We start from the raw sequence: 27,141 nt of genomic DNA on the forward strand, positions 1-27,141 counted from the left end.
ACATCACATAAGAAAGATTGGTGGGATATCTAACTTGTAGAACCTCTCACTGTATTATCAACACAAGGAAGACACGAGTGTAATAAAATAAATTTATTAACAAATGATAGACAAGAGTAATCAACTATTAAATGAATACCATAAATGCAAAAGGAATAAAGTGCATAAGATGCATAAAATGTGAGTGATTCAGTTGGGTGTTGCTATGTCAGAGCTATGTAATCTTATGGAAATATAAACTGTTGCTACTCTGAAACAAATAAGGTAAAGAACCTTATTATGCATCAAACAAATAAATTAGCTATTATTTGTTATCAACTGCAATCAGCTATACAATATCTAATGTAAATTAGAAAGATCATATACTGATAGTACACAACAATGCCAAGGTCTCTGGAAGAGGTTTGGAAGTGATATTTACGTTCCCTGTGGTTGATTGAGCAGTCCGGTGGCGGTGAATTCTTCCACTGGTTGTGCTGGTAGCAGTCACTGAGAAAAGGAGCAGGAATCTGTTTCGACAGCCTTGAGCATGAAGCGCTGTAGGATGCTGATCTCCTGGAGCACCAAAGGGTCCTAAGATCTGGAACACGCATATGTGGCCCTGGTGTAGGTGCTGAAGGCCCTTAGCTTGGAACACGCAAGCAAAGGTACCTGAAGTGAAGGTTTGCTCGCTGGAGCTTAACCTTGTTGCAAATGTCTGTTTGTCTTCTGCCTCTCTGGGCTAGAGACTCAGAACTTGATCAATCCGCTTTGTCTCTCAGATGGAGACTTAGGACGTGCTGCATCTGTTGTTGTCTCGCTGGATGAAGACTCTGAACGGGGAAAATATCTCTTTCCTCACTGCCTCAAAGCTGGAGACTCGAAGCGTGGAGCGTCTGTTTCTGTCTCTCTGGACAGTAGGCTCAGAAAGTTGTAGTATCTGCTATTGTCTCACCCTTGCGGGCCTCAGACTCAGAACGGAGGTATCTGTTAGCGTCTCAACAGATGGGAGAAGATGTGTTTCTCTGCCGGAGACTCAGAACTTTGTTGCTCTGTTAGTGTCCCTTTCCCTACAGGAATCAGACTCAGAACGAGGGTGTATCTGTTAGTGTCTCACCCTGCTAGGGCTCAGACTCAGAACTGGTGTAACTGTTATGTCTTTCCCCTAGGGGACTCAGACTCAGTACTTTGTTGATCTGTTACTGTCTCACCCTTGCGGGCCTCAGACTCAGAACGAAGTTGATCTGTTACTGTCTCACCCTTGCGGGCTTTAGACTCAGAACTTTGTTATCTGTTGCTGCCTTCCCTGTAACGGGCCGCAGACTCAGAACAAGGAGTGTCTTTTGGAGAGGTACCTTTATACCTTTCCGATGAGGAGATTGCAATTTGGCGCTTCTCCATTTCCATGCTGTGATTGGCTGGTTCCATCAAAGCGGGGGACTTGGGGTAGCCCTCCCTTCTTTCCTCTTGTGGAAGTCATTTGCATAGTCCAAACACAAAGTTAGAAAAGTGTCAATAATGTTTTACTGGTGCATTTCTCACTTTCCAAAACACATTCAGAAAACATTTGGTCATGTAATGAACACATTAAGTCCAAACATGATGGGAAAATATTGAACTGTCATGCATGCGTTCAAGTGTCCATTAACAGCTGAGTTTGTGTAAGATATTGCACTACACATCGCTGTAAGTGAGAATACTTATATCTCTGGATAAGTATAAGATGTGTGTGTTGTGGTTCACATCGGTTCAAGGTCTAAAATCATAGTTATGAATGGATTTGGATCTCTCTTTGTTTCTGGAGATCCTAAGGAATTTTTATGACCGTCACAGGGCCAAACCTTAGGAAACAGTCTCAAGGTGGGTGGAGGGCAGAAACTGCATCTTGACCAATAGGAAGTTCTGTCCTTCCCGGGTTTTGTACCAAAGGTCTTCTTCATGCCCTCTAAGAGGTGTCTGGCAGTTGTCCTGGCATCCTTATCTGATGGCGTTGGACAGTTTGCTTACGTTAGTCCACCAAGATCCAATCAAAATGTAGCAAACCTTGTCCACTATCGGCTTGATCGAGGACCCGAAGTCGTTGATCTGGGCGATGCACTAAAAGGAGCAGCAGGAACAAAACACACACACCTCACCTCCTCCGTCTGACCATTGGCATTCAAGTACAATTTGGCTCAATATGTTCTATATAGAGATAAATTAACTAAATGAGAGGGTCATGAGAATCATTTCTAAACAGGTTAGAAGTATTCTGGAGAAGGTTCTAATAGGTGTAAGGAAAAGTTGTCCTAAAGATAATTTAAAGGCTATGTTTAAAATCTCTTAAGAAAGTATTAAGGTAAGAGTAAACATCAAACTGTTTGAGCAGATTTAGCGGGAAACCAATTCCTTAAATGTCTGGATTGACATAATTTGGTATTGCACTCTTGAAGCTGGAAGCTACGTGCACCTGCAATGTTTACATAGTTCCTTGCAATGCCTGAATATAGAATCCTCAACTTGTTTGCTTGGTACCACATATGACAAGATTGTTTATATTGTCTAATTATCAGGAGAAAAGCTCACTCAAATCATAAGTATATAGTATATATTGCATTAATATACAGACCAATTAATGAGAATGGTCATGTTGTATGACATTCATTATCCTGGCTACCCGGTGAATAGTGCGGCTCAAGGGCTGTATATGACCAGCAGTGGAGGTTGTAAATTTGAGTGTTCTGTCTAAAATCTGCCGCTGCTTCTAGAGGGCTGCCTCACCGGTTCAATCAAACTATACCTCTCTGGAAGGATGCCTTATAAGGGAGATTGGTTAGAACTGACAACAACAAATTAGAACAACACTGACTGTGATCTGCAAAGTTTTACTTTACATGTGGCAAGTAAACTAGTTGATCAGTAGTCTCATAGGGGCTTGACCCCCCTTTACCTGACATCCAAAGGGATTTTCATGGGCATATAAAATTATAACCTTGTAGGTTATAACACTGACTGAAAAGTCTAAATACAAGGACTGGGTGTCTGCTGACACGGATAGACCTTGTTTAGTTATGGGGTACCCCCCCCCCCCCCTTTCCCCATGTATCTTGTCCACACTCTGATGTTAGGTGGAGGGGCCCCAACCTGGTTATGCTGAGAAGACCAGGTCTCTGTCAGTGGAGGTGTTCTCCCCTGACTTGAGATCTTTGAGGGCTTTACGAAGTAGGTGCTGGATCTCTGCTAAGTTCTCAGCATCCTTTCTCTCAGTTCCTCTAGATTTCCTACTTCTGTAATTACTACAATGTTTGTGGCCATTCTCATAGCCATCTCTACCCTTCTTCTGTCTTTGCTCTCTGTCCTCCCACTGTCTGCTCTCCTTCCTGGGGGAATGTCTGTGACTGTTATGTCCCCTGTAACCTGCGAACCTAGGGCTGTGGCTGTTCTGCTGGAGATTGCTGGAATGGACAAACCTGTTCTGGGGAAGTTCTGACACTTCCATTTGCAGGGGAGCCTTACAGTCATTTCCCGGTTCGAGCACAGATGTATCTGGCTCTCTGTCTTTCCTGTTTGTGCCTACCCTCTCACTGTCCCATGCTCGCACTGCAAACTGCCTCAGTTCTCCTGCAGACATACGGTCAACATCTACCAGAAGAATGAGTGATTTTCTAACAGTAGGGTATAGATTACTCACAAACAAACTCTTAAACATGACATCCTCCTCTGCCCTGGGGTCATCTCTGCCAGCAAAATACATTTTCCTCAAGCGCTCATAGTACTCTCTGGGAGATTCTCTGGGAGACGGCCTTGCTTGATTCGGAAAGCTGAGAAACGAGAGGTAGATGGGTTCTGATACAGAGTATATTCTGACAGAAGGGCTTTATACAATTTGTCATAATTGTTAGCGATAGCTGGGCTCTGTCTATCTATGAAACCATGGACGGTTCGTGTGGTGGTCTTTCTCAGAAGAAAGACTTTGTCAGCCATACTTGCCTCAGGGAAGTATGTCAAAGCTGCATTAACATCCTTCAAATACAACTCTATGTTGTTATCCGAAGTCTCAGGGTTAAACACATCTATGTCACGTGCTAATTCTCTAAGAATATGCAGGCGGCTGTCTCTAGATGGCTGTGTGCTAGGAAACTCAGCTAAGGAATAGCTAGCTTTTCTACCTAGGGTGGAGTTAGAAGCTGCATTATAGGAGTGAGTGAAGCCAGCACTCATAGTGAGGCTGTTAGAGGCTGTAAAATTACCATTTTTCTGGTAAGACTGTCCCTGTGAAAGATTATTCACCAGGGGTTCCCTCACAGCTGAACTGGTGGAGTGGGTATGCACCCTCTGTGGTTCAGGTTGCTTATGGGGGAGGTGCCTGCCTATCTCCAATTCACTCATCCTTGTTCCTATTACTTCACATCTCTGTTCTGCAATGCCATCTTTATAGCCATCACAGATGTTCTCGCTGAAGCTTCAGCTCATACTCTACTCAACTGTTCCCTGTGCTGGACTTGGGTAACATTTGAGTTAGAAGGTGGACAGTCTTTAACTGCATGAGCAGATCACAATTCTTGCATCTAATTTCTTGTTGCCTTTTCAGCTCAGAAATTTCAAGCAATGCTGACCTTAACTCAGCTTTGGTCTCATTCAGATTAGTACTTACTGCACTTAATCTCTCTGTCTGTACTGACATGTCTTTATGGGAATGGGTCAACTCTGTTTGCAGAGTGGCCACGTCAGTTTTCAGCATTTTCAGCTCTGCTTCCTGACTATCAGTTAAAGACTGTAAGAATTTAGTATCTGAAGACAATCTGCATTGTTTAGCTCTTAACTTCAAATTGTCCTTACGCAAATCAGCCAACTCGTTTTTGAGTTCCTGAAACTTTAAATCCCTATCTTTATCCTGGTCATGGGCAAGGGATAATTTGTCTATGGTCTGGTTTGTTTGGATAGGCCAGGTTAGTGCTAGGCTGGACAGAAGCTTTATAAGTGATGCGCCCTTTAAAGCCTGGTTCACTGCTTTGATGTTCAAGTCAGCCATATTTATTTAGTATATAAATACTTGTACGTATGTATATAATAAATAAATACACCACTTGTATTAGTTAGTTCTTAAAGTTCCCCACAGGTGTGAGCAGATCTGAACTAATAGGACAATGAATGTCACAGACAAGGGCGAATTCTAGCATGTGTCTATAAACTGTCTGAGGGCGTTACCCTTACCTGACAGGATCACATACAATTTCTAGAAACTATGGTAGACTTACAAGGTGGGAACCCTATGCTATATTTTAAGTAGCAATTAGTTAAAATTAACAATTACAACTTGGCTAACAAAATTTTGGGGCACACTATATGCAAGTTCTATGCAGCAATGAGAATCACAATTCCATACACTTTGCAACCAATCCTATTCATAAATAGTACCAAAGTTGAGCAGGGAAACTATCAATCAGGCTTAGAGGAAAACACTCTTGCTATGCAATTGGTTTTGACTCAGTGAAAGACTTAGTTGCCTGCTAAAGTTACTTCTGTTGTTATCTTTTAGTGTATCGACTTGAGTTGATAAAACAGGAGGCTCATTTCGTTCTAAGCTAGCCCACCCAGGGACGCCAATTATGTAGTGAATTTTACAGGAGACTCATCTCATTTTAACTTAAATTTATTAACTATAAATTTATTAACAAACGATAGACAAGAGTAATCAACACCCAACTGAATCACATTTTATGCATCTTTTGCACTTTATTCCTTTTGCATTTATTTTATTCATTTAATAGTTGATGACTCTTGTCTATCATTTGTTAATAAATTTATTTTATTACACTCGTGTCTTCCTTGTGTTGATAATACTGTGAGAGGTTCTACAAGTTAGATATCCCACCAATCTTTCTTATGTGATGTACTCATAACCGTACATTAAGTGACATGTGATCCAAGAATCATAACGTCATCTGTGATACGAGTACCCATCACTACACTATTTCGCCTTCCTAGTGGGCGAAAGCAGAACTCACTACATAATTTGGCGCCCCTGGTTGGGCCAAGTTAAAATGAGATGAGTCTCCTGTAAAATTCACTACAAATATTAACAGTAAAATAAATAATAATAATAATAAATAATGGTGGAGACCTAATACCCTGTTCAATTTCATCTTGTTCGTATGGAAAATTGTGTATTAAAACAGTATTAATAAATACTATTATTAATAACCCCCTTGGTATGGTCTAAATGGGGGAACATTTACAAATAGCAACATATATGAGAATCATTATAATAGATAATTTAGAATAAGGAGTTGAATAAGGAATATTAATAATAATGATAATTTGGAACAAGGAGTTGGTTTGCCAGGGGATGTTGAACAACCTTTTCTGCAGATGGCACATTTGTCAGTAAGTTAATACTGTGACAGCTGGGTTATCTTGGCTTATCAATATCCTGCAATGGCACTGGATGTTCCTGTGGAAATTTGTAGAACACTGGACAAAATTATAGTTGACTTTGTTTGGAATTATAAAACTTAATTAAAAAAAAACAAGCTGACTGGGCTATGGGGGGTTTGAGTTAGTGGATTTTTCCACTCTTAATAATTCATTTAAAGTTAAATGGATAAAGACATTTTTAAACAACCCCACATCCTGTTGGAATTTTATCCCAAATCATATATTTAATTCATTTAGAGGTTTAAATTTTTTGTTGCACTGCAACTTTGTCATCTTTAAAATACCTTCAACTTATGAAAATCTTCTTCTTTTAAATAAACTTTTAGTCAGACAACTTTTAGATGATCATGTTGTCCTTTTCACTTATGAACAATTTATCCCCCCAAGAGAATATGGCATAGTTTTTGGTGCAATTTTAAGTATTATACCTTTAGTAAAGTCTGACCCTAAAGGTTCCTTAGTCTGTCTTATTTTTGATAACATTAACTTATTTGTTGACCAAAATCCTCTCAATACCATGTCAGACAAAGACTTTCGTTCAGTTGTTAATAGATCTCAGATTTCATTACCTGCGTGTGTGAGTTTTGGAATAACATATTTATTGATGTAGAATGGGAAGAGTTTTGGCTTCTTCGACAAAGTTTCTTGTAATAAAATTGTTGAAGTCTCTTTTAAAATGATCCATAACTGCTACCCGGGAAATTTGCTAAATGTAATAAATATTATTTTCCCCAATTGCTCTTTTTCTTCAAGCATTCATTTTGGGACTGTGCTTATTGTAAAGTGTTTTGGGTTGACTATAAAAACAAAATTTTGTTTGTATAACCCAAAAATGTGTTTTTTGGTTACTCTTTGAATTTAGACCGTTCTCACTGTAACTGTAGCCTATTATTAATTTATTATTTATTATTTAATTTTGATGTATATGAAAACTCTTTAGGAAGCTCTAATAATTATATTGCATGTAGCAGATGTAATATGCTTTGTATTAATGTATGTAACCCTCATTATCTTTTTGTTCTTATTTTGTCTTGTATTTGTAATTGTTGTTCTATTGCATAATAAAAAACACATATTTTACGTTTTAAGATGTATGTAATGTTAATATAAAAGCAAAACATCGAGGTCGAGAAAACGAATGACGACTACAAAACTACAACTCCCATGATCGCTCGTGATGGTATAGTACTTCCGGTTTCGCTGCAATTCTGCGCCCATCGGCTGACGGGACGGAAGGTGGGACGGTTATGTTTTTTAATTTTTACTTTTTGCAAAGAAATGAATCAAACTCGCATTACAACCTAACGTTATTATTACATGAAAGTGGCGAATAATTAACTACATCCATTAGTAAATTCAGTCATGTGCAATTACCCTGTTCATATAATAAGTTTAAAATGAGGAAGTTTCTTATTGTTTAACTTCTTACGCATTCAGGAGATTTTATGTCATTTTTTTGTCGCTGTTTTGGGTTTTCACACATCACGCTATTTCTCAAAGTTGTGCGATTTGTATGAAAATCTGCCACGCTGCTCCTGTTTTATTTGGACAGAAAGCTCTGACTTATGCATAACATATATATATCCCAGAACTATTATCAAGTTACATGCTGTATCTGATTCATCTGAAGCAAACATGTACTTGTCAGTTTAACTGTATGACTGCCTGTAGATATGTACGTTCCTAACGGATCAGAAAATCTGTTCTGTGTTGCAATATCTCTTAGTGTGGGTGAATGCTGTGGAAATGCCCTTGGAGGTGACATGGCCCTTCCCACAATGCCCCCGCCTGGGCTGGAGAATATCCAGCCGAGTGGTCATGGGAATGGTGGGCTCATACAGTTACCTTTGGACCAGTGAGTCTAATGTTTATCCATATTAAATTGTATGTAATGTGTACTATGAACTATAACCTTCGTCTAATTGATCTGCTTCTGTAGATTATTTTAACTCTTTGGTGGTGCACAACCAGGATGTTTTGTTGGACCTGGTCGATGAGCGTCCTCAGGATACACCCCTCATCACAGTATGCAATCATCAGTCCTGTATGGATGATCCTCACATCTGGGGTAGGCAAAGCCTCAGATACCTGGTTTTGAATAATAAAATCATGGCTCGAAATTATAACAGGTCACAAAGTTTATAGTAGATTTGCCAGTAGAAAATGCAAATACGGATGCATTCATGGTGTTTTTGCACATTTTGAAATCAGGAGTCCTGAAGCTCCGACATCTGTGGAATTTTAACAGGATGAGATGGTGAGTGAATTAAAGCAGAGTTTAGAGGCTCATGTAAAAGTGTCACTGTATATGATATAATTTGATATCTGTGTGTTCTTAGGACACCTGCTGCCTCTGATATCTGTTTCACAAGAGAAGTCCACTCCAGCTTCTTCAGCAGAGGGAAATGTGTGCCTGTTGTTAGAGGTAAGCTTATCTAATGCCACGTTTCAATATTAAGAGATGTCAGATTTTTTTTACCTGCTTGTGTGAGATTTTGGAATAACATATTTAAGGATATAGAATGGGAAGAGTTTTGGCTTCTTCGACAAAAATTCTTCTAATAAAATTGCTGAAGGCTGGGTATCGATTCAGATGTTCCGATTCGATTTTGATTTTCAGGTTCTTAATTTGATTCGATTTCGATTTCAATTCTTGATTTGACAATATGAATGAATATAGATTTAATACAAATCCTACATTTATAAAAAATGAACAGTGAACATAAGATTACAAGTGGTTAATTAATAAAAGGAAATTAAGAGCCACAAACCAGTATATAAACACTTTTTAATTTTAAGTACACTTGGGTGTAATAAAACAGAACTCAACTCTATATTTCAAATGTTTACAATGAATAGAATTGATATTGAATAGAATTGATTTCATCAGATGAAAAACTGATGCTAGAAATTGGACAAGTCAGAACTGCGGGGTGCTAGAATCTGCACGTCTTGTCAAATGGCTCTGCAGATTTGTAGTATTACTACAGCATTTCACCTCAGAGTTACAAATCAGGCATATAGCTGTGTTCTTGTCCACTGTATCTTTATCTTGTTTGCGAAATGTGAAATGCTACCATACCTCTCACTTTTTATGTGAAGGTGTGGTTGATATCGGGAACACACCTGAAACCGCCATTTTATGAATAAATGACGGGCTCTCCGTTGTAACATAGCGCAAGGTAAATAAGGGGATGACATCTAGTGGATTAGACTAGTAATAAGATTAAGTTAAATCTTATGTTTAATGCTTGTGTAAATAAATATCGAAAAAATCGATACGTGGCCTTTGAGAATCAATTTTGAATTGACTACATTTTAAAAAACGATATATTGAAAAATCAATTTTTTTGCCCAGCCGTACTGAAGTCTCTATTAAACTTATCCATAATTACTTCCCGATAAATTACAAACTTGCTAAATTTAATAATAGTATTTCCCCCAATTGCTCATTTTCATCAATCAATCAATCAAATTTGGGTTGACTTTTCTCATTTTGTTAAAAATATTTACATCCAAACTTTTGTAAAACTTTTGGTTTTTTGGCTACTTTGAATTTAGACCCTTCTCACTGTAAATGTATTATTGATTTATTGCTATTCCTTGCTCAAAGTTTTTGTTGTGTATGTGAACTCTTTAAGAAAGTATAATAATTCTATTGCAAGTAAGAATCGTTCATGGTGTGAGTCTTATAAGCTAATATAATATGCTTTGGATTAATGTATGTAATTATTTTAAGGTAAGCTCATCTAATGCCATGCTTTTTTAATTTCCTCAGTCTGTTGTATTTACCACACTTTTTTAAAGGGACAATTCACCCAAAAATGCACATTTACCCTCAGGGAATCCAAGATGTAGGTGACTTTGTTTCTTCAGCAGACACAAACGAAGATTTGTAACGAAACCCGGTGCAGTCTGCCAGCCAAATAATGTGAGTGGATGGGCACCAGACCTTTAAAAGTAAAAAAACAAAAACAAAACAAGCACAGACAAATCCAAATTACACCCTGCGGCTCGTGATGATACATTGATGTCCTAAGACACGAAACGATCGTTTTTTGCGAGAAACTGAACAGTATTTATAGAATTTATTACCTTTGATACACAGCCACATCCATCTGTCCTGAGCACGAGCTTTTCATCCGGCTTGTTACACGTGTAGCGCTCTGGCGTAGTATACGCAAACACCGTAAGGGGAAATCAGTGAAAAGTCCCAGATGAGTATGCGCAAGCAAACATAATCTTTTAGCTTTAAATCGGTTTGAACAATCAGGATAAGCACAAGTAATTACCATTTTGAATAGCCGCTATACCCACAATCTCTGTGCTCTGTGTAAACAATGAGTGTTGTATTCATGCGACAGATCGCTTCCGGTGTTTGTGTATTCTACGCCAGAGCGCTACACATGTATCGTGCCGGATAATAAACTCGTGCTCAGGAGAGATGGACGTGGCTGTGTATCAAAGGTAAAAAATTATATATATACTGTTCAGTTTCTCGCAAAAAACGATTTGTGTCTTAGGACATCAATGTATCGTCACGAGTCGCATTTGGATTTGTCTGTGTATGTGTTTTTTTTTTTTTTTTTTAAAGGTCTGGTGCCCTTCCACTGCCATTATATGGCTGACAGACTGCACCGGTTTTCGTTAAAAATCTTGGTTTGTGTTCTGCTGAAGAAAGTCACTTACATCTTGGATGCCCTGGGGGTAAGCAGATAAACATCACATTTTCATTTTTGGGTGAACTATCCCTTAAATAATTAGACTAAACTTAACTTCGTAAAGTAGTCTTTTTTGGACATAAAAAGTAAATAGACTGACATTTAAAAAAAATAGTTAAAGGTTTCCTGCTGATGGAGAAAAGTACTTGTGTTTAAGGTTATGCGGGATAGTTTTGTTCACTGATGTTTTGGAAGAGATAGTAAAGATTAAGTTTAAGCTTAAATGTATCAGTGTTGAAAACATTTGAAGTGCACAGCTATAGAAGAAGAGCAATTTATCTTGCTGCAACTGACTGGTGGATGTTATAAATCATGAATTCATGCTAAAAATAACAGTTGTCAGTCCCTATTTAAATCTAATTTATATATTAATTGAGTATGAAAAACATGAAAAGACACTGGAGTTTTTTTGGTCACACTTTATATTAGATGGCCTTAACTATTATGTACTTACATCCAAAAAAATAAGTCCAGTGTACTTAATATGTTCATATTGCGTTGAAAAACACTTTTGCTTCTATTAAGGTGGTGTATGGGTACGGTTAGGGACAGGTTTGGTGGTATGGGTAGGTTTGAGGGTGGGTTAGGGTGTGAGGGTTGGTTCAACTGTGGTAAATTCATAAATTAATTATAAATGTAATTGCATATAGTTTTTTTTAAATATATATAAATACAATGTAAAAACATGTAGGTACACAATAAGTGCATTGTACCAAATTATTAATTTAATTGTAAGTATGTAAGGCACCTAATGTAAAGTGGGACCGTTTTTAAAAGTATTAACACTTTTTTTTTTAATAGGACATTGTATTGTATGCATTCAACTGTCCTCTGTTTTTAGGAGATGGAGTATATCAAAAAGGAATGGATTTCCTTGTGGAAAGACTGAATCAAGGGGAATGGGTGCACATATTTCCAGAGGGTAAAGACAGCCGTGGACACTCATATGTTTAACCTTAACGTTTGTTTGTGGTAGAAAGAAAGTAAAAAAAAGTATGGTACATTTCTCCTCCCAGGTAAAGTTAACATGAATGGAGATTTCATAAGGATAAAATGGGGTAATATTTATGCTCCAATAATATGATATATGTTTTACCTGAATTTTTTATATTAAATAAGTAAATCCTTTTATTGCTTGACAGGAATCGGGCGTTTGATTGCGGAGTGCTCTCTCCACCCAATCATTTTACCAATGTGGCATGTAGGTAAGCTATGCACATACATATTCAAATGACATTAGCTATTGCTGTGGCACATAACTTTATGAATTCATGTTTGAGCACTTGTTTATGTGCCATATTTTTCAGGTATGAATGATGTTTTACCGAATGAAACTCCATACATTCCTCGAGCAGGACAGGTTAATACATATTTGTGCTTGTGTGATGTCTGATTTTTTTTCAGTGTCATACAGAACAGTTTTGACTTTAAGTCTGCTTTTGCATTTGTTCAGCGAATAACTGTTGTAGTCGGAAAGCCATTCACAGTCAAACATCTGGTAAATTCACTAAGAGCTGAAAACACAAGTCCGGTAGGTGGTCATATTGGTACGAGATCTGATGTTTTGAGTGTTTAAAAATATATGATAATAATAGTCTTACAGTTAAGTGCAAAATTAATTTTCTCTACAGATGGAAATGCGGAAAACTCTGACAGACTTTATTCAAGGGGAGTTTCGCAGTTTGAAAGCCCAGGCGGAGGCGCTTCATCACAAGATACGGAACAGTACATGACCCATGAAGATTATTACAAGATAAAGGGCTAAACAGTACACTACCCATGAGCTAATCCGGGCCTTACAAGTCAGCATAGACACTAAGGAAGAACAATCATACAGATTTGTACTACACCCAAGGAGCTTTATGCCATCCTATTACATCCATGAAGGAGATCAGTGAAGGAAAACAGTGTTTATTTTTTCAAATCTTTTGTTGTTGTAAACGGGTTACACCTACAGAGAAAGTAAACAAGTTGAGCAATGTGCAGAACCTCAAAAGTTATTTTGTGTGCAAGTCAGTTACTGGAAATGCCTTGTAGACTGTGGAGCACAAAATGTTGCATTCTCCCACAGTCTTTTTTTTTTCTTTTCTTTCTTTGTTTTTTTTTTTTAAATTGCAATGAGTCCTTGACCCATCAAAAATAACATTTTCATTTAAAATGATGAAAGTAGCTCTTGTACAAGCTAGCATGCCAAGTCTCTTTTTTATTAAATTTCCTAAACGTTTTGTTAAATTTGTATACAAGGTTGTCATAGCTAGATCAGTGATTGTTGAGTCAACACTGCAAAAAATGCTTTTCTTACTTAGATTTTTTGTCTAAAAATTCTTAAATCAAGAAGGATTTTCTAGACAAGTAAAAAAAAGTCAAAATGAAGTGCGTTTTTGCTTGAAACAAAGGGGTTAGAAAAATAATCTTGTTTTCTGTTTGAAATAAGGATTTTTGCTTACCCCATTGGCAGATTATTTAGCTTTGTTCTAAGCAAAAACTCACTAAACTTTGACTTGTTCTTTTCTGAAAACAAAAAAAAAAATTTTTTTACTTGTCTAGAAAATCCTTCTTGATTTTTAGATATTTTGGCTGAAAGAAGACAAAAAAATCTTAAGTAAGAAAAGCATTTTTTTTTTAATTCTTGATTTAATGTGGGACTGGTAAAACAATAAGTAGTTTTTGTTTTTTAATTACAGTTTGAGACATTTTAAATGTCACAGTAGCTGTATTGTTTTATAATTGATGCAGTATTTGACTGTAAATACACTGTAAATACAGAATCCTTACTGTGAACACAGAAGCTGTACTTAATTATTTCAGAATGGACCTACAGACATTTGTGCCTGTCCCACAAATAATAACTTATTCTCGTTTGTTTTGCAACTGATGAAACAGTGCTATGATCTTTAAACAAAATCATAATGGAATGAAAGTTGAACATGTTTTGTGAAATACATTTTAAGGGTAGGGAGACATTTGATCTATTGTTTAAAATAAAAATCTTTAAAAAAAATAAACTGTTGCACTGTATCATTTGAAAAACTGTATGTTACTGTCAAAATGTGGCCATTTTACAGCAATTTTTAACAGTGTATTACTTGTATTATTTTTAAATTACAGTAAAAATATATTTGTCAGAACATTGAGTGGACTAATATTACTTTTGCAAGGAAATGCAAACAAATTAAGTGGAATCAGTAATAAGCACATTTAAAGTAAAAGTATGGAAAATTCTTCAATAAAAAAATTGTCAATATATTAAGAATTAAATATTTAACTAAAAATATGTATTTATTCCTATAAATATTACCATTATTCCGTAATTAAATGGAAATACACTGGGTTAGATGTAAAGGACATATAGATGTCTTTTCTGACAGTTTTCTCTGAATACATATTGAGATTAGAAACAATGGTCCTTAAATATTCACCATTTTATATCTAAAGAGTTCCCAATTATTGGAAGTGCATTCCTCTTGTGACAAATCCAAGTGAAAGGTTGTAACTGCATCATGCCTTAGGTTAGAAATCTTCTTTTGGAGTTCTTCTGAAGAACTGAGATTTGGTGCTAGAAAAGAGGAGTCTAATATTTATATAAATTGCTACTATATGAAGGAGTTAAATGTAAAATTAGAATCCTACCCACCAGTCAGAATACGAATGAAACTACAAATTAAATGTCTATCCTTTAAAGATTAAAAATGTAAGTCGCTTTGGATAAAACCGTCTGCTAAATGAATAAATGTAAATGCTATATTATATGGTTGTGTCCACAAATGTATAGCATGTGAAGACAGCAAGTAAGTATTTTAGCTTTATATGTTATTGATTCTTTTTTTTTCTTTATTAATTCAATGCCACAAGAAGAGGTATTACATATATTAATGTCAAATTAGCATTAGCTGCCAGAGTAAAAGAAGACACGAAAATATAAAAAGAAAGAAAATACATACATTTCAATGCTTTCTGAGCCTTAAAATGTTTTCAGTGCTTTTTTTTTTTTTTTTTTTTTTTTTGCTTGTTCCAAGAGATTAACATACAATTTGAAGTCATTAATAAAATGAATTATGTATATGGAATTTTCCTAATAAAATAAACAAATGTATACTATGTTATTCTTTACAATTCAAATTTTCATTTTCTATATACAAAATATATCAAATATACACATTTCTATCATACACTCTATTTTTCTGTTAATATAAAATAGATTAAAAATAATAAGCTTGAGTAAATACAATAAAAAAAACATTCTACGTATACGTCATTGAATCATCACGCTGAAGATGGCCGGTTGTGACGTCACGGCCTCATCTGCGCTGAAGATGGCTGCCGTGAAGACGGTCTCCCGTAACGCCAGGATGATTTTGTTTCTTATCCTGTGCGTGTTCGCGGCAGCGAAGAGCGATGAGCAAGTCCCTCTGGTCGCATGGGCGAGTGATGGGTAAAGACTAACAGTGTATTAGTTTAGTCGAGGAGATTTGACGGCGATGCTAGCTTTGCCCTTTCGCTAGCAGAATGACACGGTCGCTGTCCAGTACTGAAAACCTGTGTGACACTTTAATATGAGCTTTAAACATTTAAATTCTCTTATAAACCCCACATATTAAGTAATCTAACGTTAACTCTATATGTATCTAACATCGATGTGTTTACATTTGACTGCAGATAGGAGTGTTAAGCGGTGATGGCTGTCTTATAAGCTAGCAAACTGCCAAAACAGCATTTTGGCCGTCATAGATGTCTAACGTTTACTAGAATTTGCGTTTGTGTTTATATAAGATGCTCGTTGTGTGAATTTGTCATATAATCATGTGTTGTTCTAGACCTGTTTTCTTATGTTTTGTGTATAGGTTTGCCTTGTCTCCTGTTAATGCTCCATCGGCGGGTCACACTGTGTCTGTGGATGAGCTGGAATCATACCTGAACACAGCACTGAGCACTACACCTCACAATCTACTGCTCTTCCTGCAGGATAAAGTATAAAGACGATTCATAACACTGATATCGTTTGCTTTAGTGTGCCTATAGGAAATTATTTTCTGATTTGTGCAATCACATCATTTTCTGTTTTGTCTGTAACACTTTCTATGAAGCCTGTATTTATAATACATTATAAGGGTATTCTTGAGGCATTATAATGAATGCAAAATGCATTATAAAAAACCTTGTAATATATGGTATCATCTCATGAGCATTCATAGGAACAGTTTTAATGTATTATAATTAGTGGTTATAGCTTTTAAGAGTATGATTACCTCCTAATAGTTATAATATATTATAAGTCTCATATCTTGCCATGTTACTCATGTCACTTTACTAAAAGCGTACAGAGACTACTTATAAGTAATAATAATATATCTCAAAGAGCCATTAAATCAGGTATCAGATCAGATTAATGTGTAATATGACACATTTTGATTATTTTGATGGTACCCTTCAAAGCAGTAATTATTATTAGTACACTGCAAAAACATGTTTTTATTACTTTCTCGTTTCCAGCCAAAACATCTAAAAAATCTTTAATCAAAAAAGATTTTCTAGACAAATGGAAATTATTGTCTTGTTTTCTAAAAAAAGGCCAAATTAAAACAAGCAAAATAACATGCCAATGGGGTAAGAAAAATAGTCTTATTTCAAGTAGAAAACTAGATTATTTTGCTTATCCCATTGGCAGATTATTTTGCTTGTTTCAGCAAAAAAAAAAATACCTTAATTTTATATTTTTTTTAGAAAACAAGACAAAAATGTTTAATTGTTTAGAAAAACCTTCTTGATTTAGACATTTTTAGATATTTAGGATGGAAAAAATACAAAAAATCTGAGTAAGAAAAGCATTTTTTGCTGTGTAGTATTCTAAATAAATGTTATCATTGTATTTTGATCATTCCCCAAAAGACAAACTGATTATAAGTAACTTTGCAAGTATGTGAACCTTCTACCTAACTTAACCTTAACCTTTCTACTAATACTCTAAGGAGTGTTAGTTAACATGTAGTTGGAAAGTTGCTTATAGTCAATAGACTTAGAGGACCATTAAAATAAAACGTAATATAATGTAAAAAAACAAATCTAATATGATATAGTCCATTATAAATGAAGCCATAATGATTTATGGTGTCGATTGTGTTATAAATAATCATAATCTTAAAAGTTATAACCTCAAATATTCAAGTATTATAATGTATTATTATTGTTGTAATGAATATTCATGAGATGAAATAACATATTATACGTTTTATAATGCATTATGCATTCATTATAATGCCGTAGAAATACCCTTATATGTCTCATAGAAAGTGTTACTGTTTTGTCTTTCCCACAGTATTGGATGACCTGTGTCAGTAGCTTTTACACCCCCAGTGAACCAAAATAGTTTGGGACATAAAATATATATGTATTATATATTTCATGACTGGATGTGTTGATAAAAGACAAAAATAAATGAGTTTTAATGAAGACAACTATTGAAAGTGCCATTGGGCAAGTTCAGGTACTGCTAATCTTATTGGTTGCATTCTCTGTGTTTCATTCAGTTGAGTGTGGATGACATCACAATGTACGGAGGAGTCTTTGGAAACAAACAGGATAGTGTCTTCCAAAATCTTGAGGTATGCTGTCATTGCATATGATATTTATTACTTCTTATCAGGGGTGGGCATAGATTAATTTTTTAATCTAGATTAATCTAGTTTAAATCTTGGAATTAATCTAGATTAATCTAGATTAAAATGGCTAATTTGAATTCTGCTGAAGGCATTTTCAGAATATGAGTGTTACCCAAATAATGACTAAAAGTAAGTCTTCGAGAAAGGGCCAGGTGGCGCATTAGATCAGGCGCTCATCTCCTATTTCCAAAATGCATCACAAACTGCTTGACAATTGCATTTACAACATAATTACCTATACAAACTTGTGTAACCAAGTACTTCTGCGCAAAAGGCTGCACGACGTGCGTGTTCCCCTTAAATAAACAGACGCGCACGGATATGGATAGCTTATCTGCGTACATAGTCTTCCATTAAACTGCATTGCTTTTAGAAGCGTCAATTCAGTTATTGCATATTGTTTAATGTCTTTATTTCGGGATTTTCAAAGTAAATTATAACTCAAACTTGAGATTTTAGTGGGGAACAGCAGATTTTCACTGGGGCACATGCCCCAGTAAAAAGGGTCTAGCAACGCACGCACCTGCCCTTCATAACTGCATCCATGTTTGCTCGTCTCATTTGATGTGGTAATTTCACAGAAGTTGAAGACTCGTTTTCGCCCCCTACAGTGCATTCGACTAGGTATACGTCATCCGCGCTAAAATATCAAAGTGAAAGTCATCATATCTTGCGTAGTTTAGACCCAGCTCCCAACCCAACTTTGAGAATAGATTAACGGCGATATTTTTTTATCGCCCGATAAGAGTCTCACGTTAACGCAGCACGTTAACGCCGATAACGGCCCACCACTACTTCTTATGTTTTTGATGTAGTGTATGTAGCTTTTTTCCCTCATGTCTGTGGCATGTTCTCAGGCAGCTCTGATGTCCTCCTCCTCTTTATGGCTGCCATCGGTGTCATCATCTGCCACTGCTTTAGTTTCTACACTGCTCCAGAATCAGATTGACGCGGCTCCTCTCTACATGAACCCAGACACGCTTGCTCAACTCCGCCTCAATGCATCTGTTGCTGCCTTGCTGGTCTTCAGACTCCCTTACAGCGGCGGGTAATCAAACCTTTTTGCCACTGTCTGGAGTTCAGAAAGAAAATAAATTCTGTACACTAACTACTTTTTTTTTAAAGTAAGTAATCTAATACATGATGCAATGGGAAACACTTTAAACAGTACTATACTACTGTCACATGACCTCATTAATGCACTTCACTTACAGTTATCTCCAAAAACATGGTTATTTTACATAATTATTTACGTAAAGTTTATTTGCCAGTGCAGGATAGTTTCACTAAAGTGGTCCATGCTGTAAATGCTGAAAAAATGTAAAATGCATATATGGGATCCAACTATATTTTAAAGCAATAGGATATTCACATTTATTAATAGGATTTATTACAGCGCTGACTTGAGGTTAAATTTGTATAATTACCTTATGTATAGTGAGTGAAAGGTAGAAAATGGGATGAATTGTCTTTTAAAACATAGTAAAAAGGATTTTTCGTTATTTACCTCAAAAGAAAGGAAGTGAAACGTGACAACATGTCCCGTAGGTGGGGTACATTGTAACATCTGAGGGGCACGTTGTAACATGACCATATGACAGCTTAAAATGTTATCTGATCGAATGAAAAAAATAAACACAACAAACTAAAATATTTTGTCAATAAAACACATGTGTTAACTTTTTCAAATGAAGTAATGACAGTTTTTTTTTAATAAAAATAATCTAATTTTGGAGTTTGACAATGAACACATCGCAACAATGCTTTGAACAGCCCTGATCGCAACAGACAGCTGTACGGTAGTTCAAAACAATGTGGACAAATAGATGAAACACATTTAGACATTCAGAAAAACACTCTCCTCCCTCCACACACAGCTCTCATAGAACACCACACACATAAACGAACCAAAATGCTTTACATTTCTTGAAATAATAACTTCTGAACATTAAACATTGATTGTCAGCTTTTATTCACCTGTTTCTTGTGGTTTCTTATCAAAATCCTTGTAAGTCAATAGTGTAAATTGCATCACTAATGTCATAGAATAGCATATAGTTTAATAACAGCGGGGCACATTGTAACACAGTGTTCCCCATTGTTCCCCATCTGCACCACTGGAATATAATACAGGTTAGTGTCTTCTGCTGGTTTGCGAAGCATTAATAAACTATCTAAACTGATAAATAACTAATTGGAGATTAAAATAATAGCAGATTTGTCTCATTTTAAATGAATAATAAAAACTGAAATGAAAAGTTTACTTCAGCCAGAAATATACTTTTACTATGGTAAAATAAATATTCAGTGATATCTTCAAAAGGCTTTTGAATTTTGGCACTCTTTTTTCTCTGCATAGTGTTGCTATGGCAACTAGTAAATACCTACATTTGGTTATGCTGGCATGTGTGGAAATATTTAAATCACGTGTGTTACAATTAACCCCGCGTTAGTTTGTGCCCTGCTCAACCCTATAGCATGCAGTTCTGAACACAGCTATTGTTTTATTTGTTGGGTGAGCATTTCTTTAGATAAAAGTTAGTTTTATTTGGAAACTCATAAAGAAATACAGGATGAATACTTTAGATCCCTTATTTTTGGGACATTTTTAAAAGCTGATAAGGAACTCTTTATATTATAAAGACTGTAATTTTCTTGCAGGGCTGATATGATGTCTACTAAAGAAGTGCTCAGCGGAAACGGTATGTGCCTGTTTCAAGTATCAAAAGCCTTGTGCTCAGACAGTTATTATTATCGTAAAACAAGCTGAGATGCTAATACAGTAAGTGTTTACCCCACAAATGAATGGCGTTGTGATGTTTGTTGTAGATGAGGTGATTGGTCAGGTGCTGAGCATCATGAAAGCTCAGTCTGTGCCATATACTGCAGTGTTCACTGCACTTTGGCCCTCAAGGGTAAGACTTCCTGTATGCATGCACACCCCTTCAGGTAGTCAAAGTATATGAGTAATATTTTGTTACTGTAATGGTATGCATGGCAGGATTTGTAATATTATTGGAAATTCAACTGAAAATATAGAGATTAATTTAGATGCATGTTAAATTTGTTACATTTTACTTGGTCTCAGTAGATTTTTTTATTTGAAACATGAGTGCAAAGAAAAAATTTAAAGCTTAACGTGTAACACAGTGAGTAGCGTTTGAAGACAAAAAAGCTAAACCAGTAAAATTAATAATTTAAAAGCAATAGTTTGGCATACAGGAGTTGTTTTTGCAAAGGGCTGTAGAGTTTGCATGCATACAATACCTGTGGAAACTTTGTATATATTAATTAGACAAGTTGTCCCATTACTTTACATTTTAAATGGGTGATTATGTCAAATCAGTGTAGAATTTTATTTAGTAACTTAACAGATTCAAGGCTTTTGTTTGTCTCAGGTGATAGAGGAGGCATCTCCAGCTGTGCAGTCTGTCTTGTCAAGATCCCTACTGCAGTCCCGTCATGAGGAAGTTGCTGTTACAAAGCCGCCTTTGGAGTTTAAGGAGAAGGGCTCTACCTGCATTCTCTTGTGGGCAGAGAAGCTAGTGGTCATCCAGTTTCGATCAGGAAAGTGGGAGAGGCATGACCTTGCCCCCAAAACCTTTGGTGAAGGTGTGGAACCCAGCCTGTCGGGATCATCCTGCAATGAGACTCACTCCCGGTAAAAAGTGCTGAACTGCTTGTGAGGTTTAAGTTAAAGGGACCATTTTCTACACTATTTAATTTTTCCACTGTTATCCAATTAGTATTTAGTTAGTCATTATAGTTTAGTCATGACAATTTTCCACCTCACTTTGAAAATTAGATGTAATTTGGTTATCTTAGGTAAAGGCTCCTACCACTTTTATTATGATTTGCTAACCTTTTCACATGTGAAAATACAGCGTGGGCAGTTAATATTCTGTTCATATTCTTTTCAAGTACATTTTACCAATTCCAAACTACATTAATCTTAATAACTACTATTGATTTTGTATTTAATCATTTATAAGTGATATATAATTGTCCATGAAGGCTGGAAGTGAAAAACATCTTATATTCAGGTGTGTGTAATTATTAGGTATGTTTTCTTTTACAGATAAAAAGATTCAAAAAAGAGATTTAACTCGGACTAAAAGTCGAAAAATTATTAAATGCCCATGAGAAAAATGGAATACTAATGCAATACTAGAATTTGCAAAGTTAAATCATGACCATTAGGCAGCGAAATCCTCGTTGGGTCAGCATTGTCAGAAAAAAAGAGAAGGAGAAGAAAAGACATGTTAACTGCAAAATAATTAAGAATTAAGGTGAAAAATGAGGTGTGAAACCATCAGGAACCATTTAGTCTCCAATGCCATTTTCCTGAACTGTAACCTACCTGTAATCTCCAGAAGTGTAATGTGTCAGGTTCTCAGAGAGTTTGCTTGAGTAAAAAAAAATCCTAAAAAATGACCCTTACTTAACAAGAATAATACACTGAAGTGTTGTGAAATACACTATGGCTTTTTTTTTATTTTTTATTAAGCTTTATAGACCATTAAGTTGAGAGAGTGACTTTTGAAGGACCAGCATCCTGGACACATCTTTCCAGAATCTGACTGTAAGCTTCGGGAGTTAATTTTTAGTCCATCTTTGCAAGACTGACTTTTTAAGGATAGGAAACTAAAAATGAACTAAAATTAATATAAAAATGAACCCAAACTTACTGATACTAGAAGATAAATTCTTCAAACAGTGGTACAAAAGGATGTGATGCTGGTCCTTACGAAGTCTCTATGCATGCTATTCTTATTGGGCATTTTTCAGGATTTTCACCTAAGCAAACTCTCTGAAAACCAACACACTTCTGGATCACTCCAGGTAGGTTGCAGTTCTGGAAAATGTTAGCGCTGGAGACTAAATGCGTCCTGATGGTTTCACACCTAATTCTTCACCTTAATTCATTATTGTTTTGCAGCTAACATGTGTCTTTTCTTCTCCACCTGCTTTTTTCTGACCATGCTGACCCAGCAAGCATTTCGCTGCCCAATGGTCATGCCTTAACTTTGCATATTTTAGTACTGCATTTTTCTCATGGGCATTTAATAATTTTTGACTTTTAGTCTGAGTAGAATCTCTTTTTTGGCTCATTTTATCTGTAAAAGAAAACATACCTAATAATTACAGACACCTGGGTATAAGTTTTTCACTTCCAGCCTTCATGGACAATTATATATCACTTTTAAATGATTAAATACTAAATCAATAGTAGTTTTTAAGATTGGTTGGAATGGGTTTGGAATTGGTAAAATGTGCTTGGAAAAAAATATGACCAGAATATCAACTTGCCTAATAATTCTGCATGCACTACGGTAGCGTAGCTTAAGCTTTACTGCGTTTAGTGAGGGCAGCATGGCATGACAATAGTGTACACTGTAGTTGACAATTGAAGTGTCATGCAATTTACGTATACATGTAAATAAATGTTGGCAGTTCATGAACTACAAATTTCTCTTGAAATGCAGGTTGGTTCTTAATTATGAAGACGTCCTGAATTACCGTTCTTTTAAGCTTATGTAAGTGTCTTATTTTCTCATTCAGAGGCACATACACAGACAATCTCTGTCTCTGACTACTGGGCTTAAACTGTGTTCTATATTCTCCTCAGTTTCGTAATGAACCGACGCCACTACAAGGTTTCTGCCCGCCATTGGTTCACCATGGATCGGGTTCAGCTGGAGTATGATGGGAAAAATGCCATATTCAATGGCAGCCGTTACATCTACGCGCCGTCTGAGTACTCGTACCGCTGTGAGTCTGTGAGCAGTTCCCGTTACCCACAGCTCACACCCCACTCAGACAAGGACAATGCTAACGACTGGCAGATCTCTTTTGATGACTTCCAGGTAGGCTCTAAAACAGTGAAACCAAAGACAACCAGACTTCATAGTTTCCATGGTTTAAAGTCTATAACATTTTCTATAGTAAATGAAACATTTTCTTGTTATACTCAACTATAGTCTCGCGTAGCCAGACCTTCAGACTGACGGCTGAAGGTCTGGAATTCATGGCAGCTTTCATTGGCCAAAGCCCACCCATAAGGCCGTTTGACCGACATGTCAAACAACCAATCACAGTTTGTTTCGTTCAGCGTCAGACTGGCGTGCAACAAGTCAGTCATTGAAATAACCAGCATTGAAAGTTAAATAAGAAGAGGGAGAACAAGCAGTAAGTCACTAATTTGTTTGCGAACGTTGCAAAAGTGTATGACAACAATGGCGTCTGCATAAGCACCTCTTAGCAAAACACAAGAGTAAATCAGTCGGCGCTTTGTTTCCCGGCGGACCGAAAATAAATGCGACACTCACGTCTACCTTAAATCCGATCAAATTCAATGAATCAGATGACAACTTCGACATTCCTGAAGTGTTTCCAGTTAAGTTTACCATATGCATCACATTCCGTGGGCGTGACGTTTGAGGCTGAGACTATGCTCAACTTGCTCTTTATGAGTGCAGTGTACTGTATATAAAATGATACAGTAATAAACTAATGGTAACACTGTAGAATAGGGAACACTTATTCACTATTAACTATGACTTTTTCCTTAATAAATTCCTAATTTGCTTTTTTATTAATAGTAAGGTAGTTGTTAAGTATTGGGTAGGATTAGGGATGTAGAATTCAGTCATGTAGAATCAGGCATTAATATGTGCTTAATTAGTACTAACAAATGGCTAATGTTCTAGTAATATGCATGCTAATAAGCAACTAGTTAAAAGAACTTCCTTACTAGTGTGCAGTAGCATATTAAAGTATACAGTAGTAGATTAAATATTTCATACTCAAACTGTATATTCAGTGGTATAAATATTACACTACTACTACTGCCCATATTGCAGACAACTTTTTCTTTGGGTAGTACAGCTAACATGTTAGCTGGTAAAGATTATAGCAAAGAGTTTTCTATGCATATGCTAGTAAATAATATAGCTGTTCTAGTTCTACACTAAAAGTTACATTTTTGCATGTCTTTAAATACCGATGTAAGTTTGCAGTCTCAGAATATATTGTAAATATAGATGTGAAGAAAACTAGTAATTACTAGTTACTAGTAACTCTTTCTGTGTGGCTTATTAATAAAGCCATACCTGCTATTAATCAACATAATTACTTAAATGACTGATGATTGCATTTTAAAAATGTTAATCTCTTAATCAGAACTTTAAACAATTTATTATATTTACTGTGCGATCAATCACATTTTTATAAATACTTTTTGAGAACCACTTATTCCCACTTACAAAACTGACTAATATGTTTATCACACTTGTTTAATCACTCTTGGGATGAAATAAAAATGAAGGGTAGGAATTGCCTTGTTGAGAGCATGAGTATGACACCTGTACCATGGTACAGGACTTTTCTCTCTAACTTGCAACAATGTCTAGAGTACTAGAGAAGATATTGGCCTTGTTGCTACACTCTTAAAAATAAAGGTGCTTCACGATGCCATGGAAGAACCTTTTCTGTTTGAATGGTTCCATAAAGAACCTTCAATATCTGAAGAACCTTTCTGCTTCACAAAACAGAAAGAAGGTTCTTCAGATTATTAAATGAGAAGAAAGAGATGGTTCTTTAAAGAACCTTTGACTGAATAGTTCTTTGTGGAACCAAAAATGGTTCTTCTATGGCATCACTGTGAAGAACCTTTTAAGCCTTTATTTTTAAAAGTGTAGTCACTACATCAAGTTCAGCTGTATTTACAGGTACACTGAGGAGTTGAGACAAATCAGGAAGGTTATATGTGAATGTGTCTTTTGAATAATACATTAGTAACGACCCGTTGGTAGTAATATATTACAACATGAATAATATTAACCATTATTTATTACCCAGTGCAGAAATATACATTTGCATGTACAATTTAACAATATTTTCAACACCGCAAACATCACAAAAAATATAGTCTATTGACTGTCCCTGTTTGAGTTCATGAGTATATTTTAAAAGCAAGTAAGTACTAATTTAGTAGAACATTTCGTTTGGCTGTTCCTCTAAAGGGGACAGACCAAACACACCCAGATGTCTTGAGCTTTCTTAGACACAAAACTATGTATTTGGAGATATCTAAGAAAATGTTTCTTAAAGAAGTAGTTCACTTCCAGAAGAAAAATGTACAGATAATGTACTCACCCTCTTGTCATCCAAGATGTTCATGTCTTTCTTTCTTCAGTCGTAAAGAAATTATGTTTTTTGAAGAAAAACATTTCAGGATTTCTCTCCATATAGTGGACTTCTATGGTGCCCCCGAGTTTGAACTTCCAAAATGCAGTTTAAAAACAGCTTCAAATGTCAAAATGTCAGAGGAAGAAAGGTCTTATCTAGTGAAATGATCAGTTATTTTCTAAACAAAATGTATAATTTATGTACTTTTTAACCTCAGATGCTCATCTGGGGTCCGTTCTTCGTACCTCGCTAACTAAGTTAGCTGGATTTGATTGTTGACGATTTCGCGTGATCTTGGATCATTCGGTTCTTCGATGCTCATCCGGGACTTGGTGTCATAGCAACAGATTTGTAAGCGTAAACCTGCTCTGGAGCAGGCTTACTTTATGTAAACAGGATTAGATCGCGGCCACTCAGTTATGTCCGCTTCATTTATACGAAAGCAACAGCGATATTTGCCTAATTAATTTGTACTATTATATTACAAGTCAAAAATGACCGCACATATATGTGATGCAGGGTAATTTATGAAACAAAAAAATGCAGTCTGTCGTTTGAAAAGTGCATATGTCACTTAAACATAGTTTGTGTAGTTTGTTTAACACTGTTTTTCCATAAATAAATATTATCAGTGTAACTAAAGATAATGCAGTATTTGATTCTCTTATTGATTTCATACAGACACATATAGGTCATTTTCTATAAAAGGGAAATGTACTATTAATCATTCTATTTCATTTGATTATTTCACATTTAATTTATATTTTAGAGTAGTAATAGTAAATTACTTTGTGGAATCAAGATGAGAGACCACGGCTATAAAAGCGAAGGTGGATTTACCTAGAAGTTTCTTTAGCTCAGTATACTCTATTTTTTGCTGGAGACTTCTCTTATAGAGCAAATGGATGTCACCCTGTTTCATTTGTAGAGACAACATTTAATGGTCAATACATGTCATAAAGGAAGTAAAATTAATTACAAGACTGTCCACCTCTGTATCAGGCCTCTCTGCCTGAAAGTCACAATGCAGTCAGAAATAGAAGTACACAAGTAGATACAAATTCAGGCCAAATTATGCATGCACTTACAGGTACTTCCTCCAAACCACAGTCATCTGACAGGGTTGCTTCACTGTCCTGTGCAATGGAAACAAAATGGTGTTACAAAGGGATGTGGTA

At 35.9% G+C, this 27,141-nt stretch overlaps 2 protein-coding genes across 3 annotated transcripts in view; both read left to right on the top strand.

The window, feature by feature from the left end:
- Positions 1-7,602: 7,602 nt before the first annotated feature.
- On the top strand, positions 7,603-14,174 carry tafazzin (tafazzin, phospholipid-lysophospholipid transacylase). 2 transcript variants are annotated; one of them, XM_073823615.1, is made up of 11 exons: positions 7,603-7,632; positions 8,123-8,251; positions 8,336-8,464; positions 8,608-8,653; positions 8,736-8,821; positions 11,959-12,039; positions 12,134-12,175; positions 12,260-12,322; positions 12,425-12,477; positions 12,571-12,648; positions 12,749-14,174. In XM_073823615.1, exons 2-11 carry the CDS (start codon positions 8,143-8,145, stop codon positions 12,848-12,850), a joined length of 789 nt encoding a protein of 262 aa, XP_073679716.1. In that variant the 5' UTR covers positions 7,603-7,632; positions 8,123-8,142; the 3' UTR covers positions 12,851-14,174. The 2 variants fall into 2 exon arrangements, with proteins under 2 accessions (XP_073679716.1, XP_073679717.1); XM_073823616.1 differs by lacking the exon at positions 12,134-12,175.
- A 1,215-nt stretch (positions 14,175-15,389) lies between these two features.
- Positions 15,390-27,141, top strand: part of atp6ap1a (ATPase H+ transporting accessory protein 1a) — a 15,301-nt gene continuing 3,549 nt past the window's right edge. Inside the window, exons 1-9 of the mRNA XM_073823563.1 lie at positions 15,390-15,549; positions 15,959-16,085; positions 17,642-17,716; positions 18,631-18,821; positions 20,435-20,475; positions 20,603-20,688; positions 21,172-21,434; positions 23,260-23,310; positions 23,403-23,640. Coding sequence (XP_073679664.1) covers positions 15,392-15,549; positions 15,959-16,085; positions 17,642-17,716; positions 18,631-18,821; positions 20,435-20,475; positions 20,603-20,688; positions 21,172-21,434; positions 23,260-23,310; positions 23,403-23,640 — 1,230 coding nt within the window. The 5' untranslated portion in view covers positions 15,390-15,391. The remainder of the gene's footprint in view (positions 15,550-15,958; positions 16,086-17,641; positions 17,717-18,630; positions 18,822-20,434; positions 20,476-20,602; positions 20,689-21,171; positions 21,435-23,259; positions 23,311-23,402; positions 23,641-27,141) is intronic.

Source organism: Garra rufa, chromosome 18 (assembly GCF_049309525.1).
Source record: "Garra rufa chromosome 18, GarRuf1.0, whole genome shotgun sequence".
Taxonomy (NCBI): domain Eukaryota; kingdom Metazoa; phylum Chordata; class Actinopteri; order Cypriniformes; family Cyprinidae; genus Garra; species Garra rufa.

What these genes read in the sequence shown, in the direction of transcription:
- tafazzin (XM_073823615.1), top strand. Translation starts at nt 8,143, where the DNA reads ATGCCCTTGGAGGTGACATGGCCCTTCCCACAATGCCCCCGCCTGGGC. An exon ending in GGTGCACATATTTCCAGAGG is followed by an intron (nt 12,040 to 12,133) that starts GTAAAGACAGCC and finishes TTCTCCTCCCAG; the next exon opens with GTAAAGTTAACATGAATGGA. An exon ending in GAGCTGAAAACACAAGTCCG is followed by an intron (nt 12,649 to 12,748) that starts GTAGGTGGTCAT and finishes TTTTCTCTACAG; the next exon opens with ATGGAAATGCGGAAAACTCT.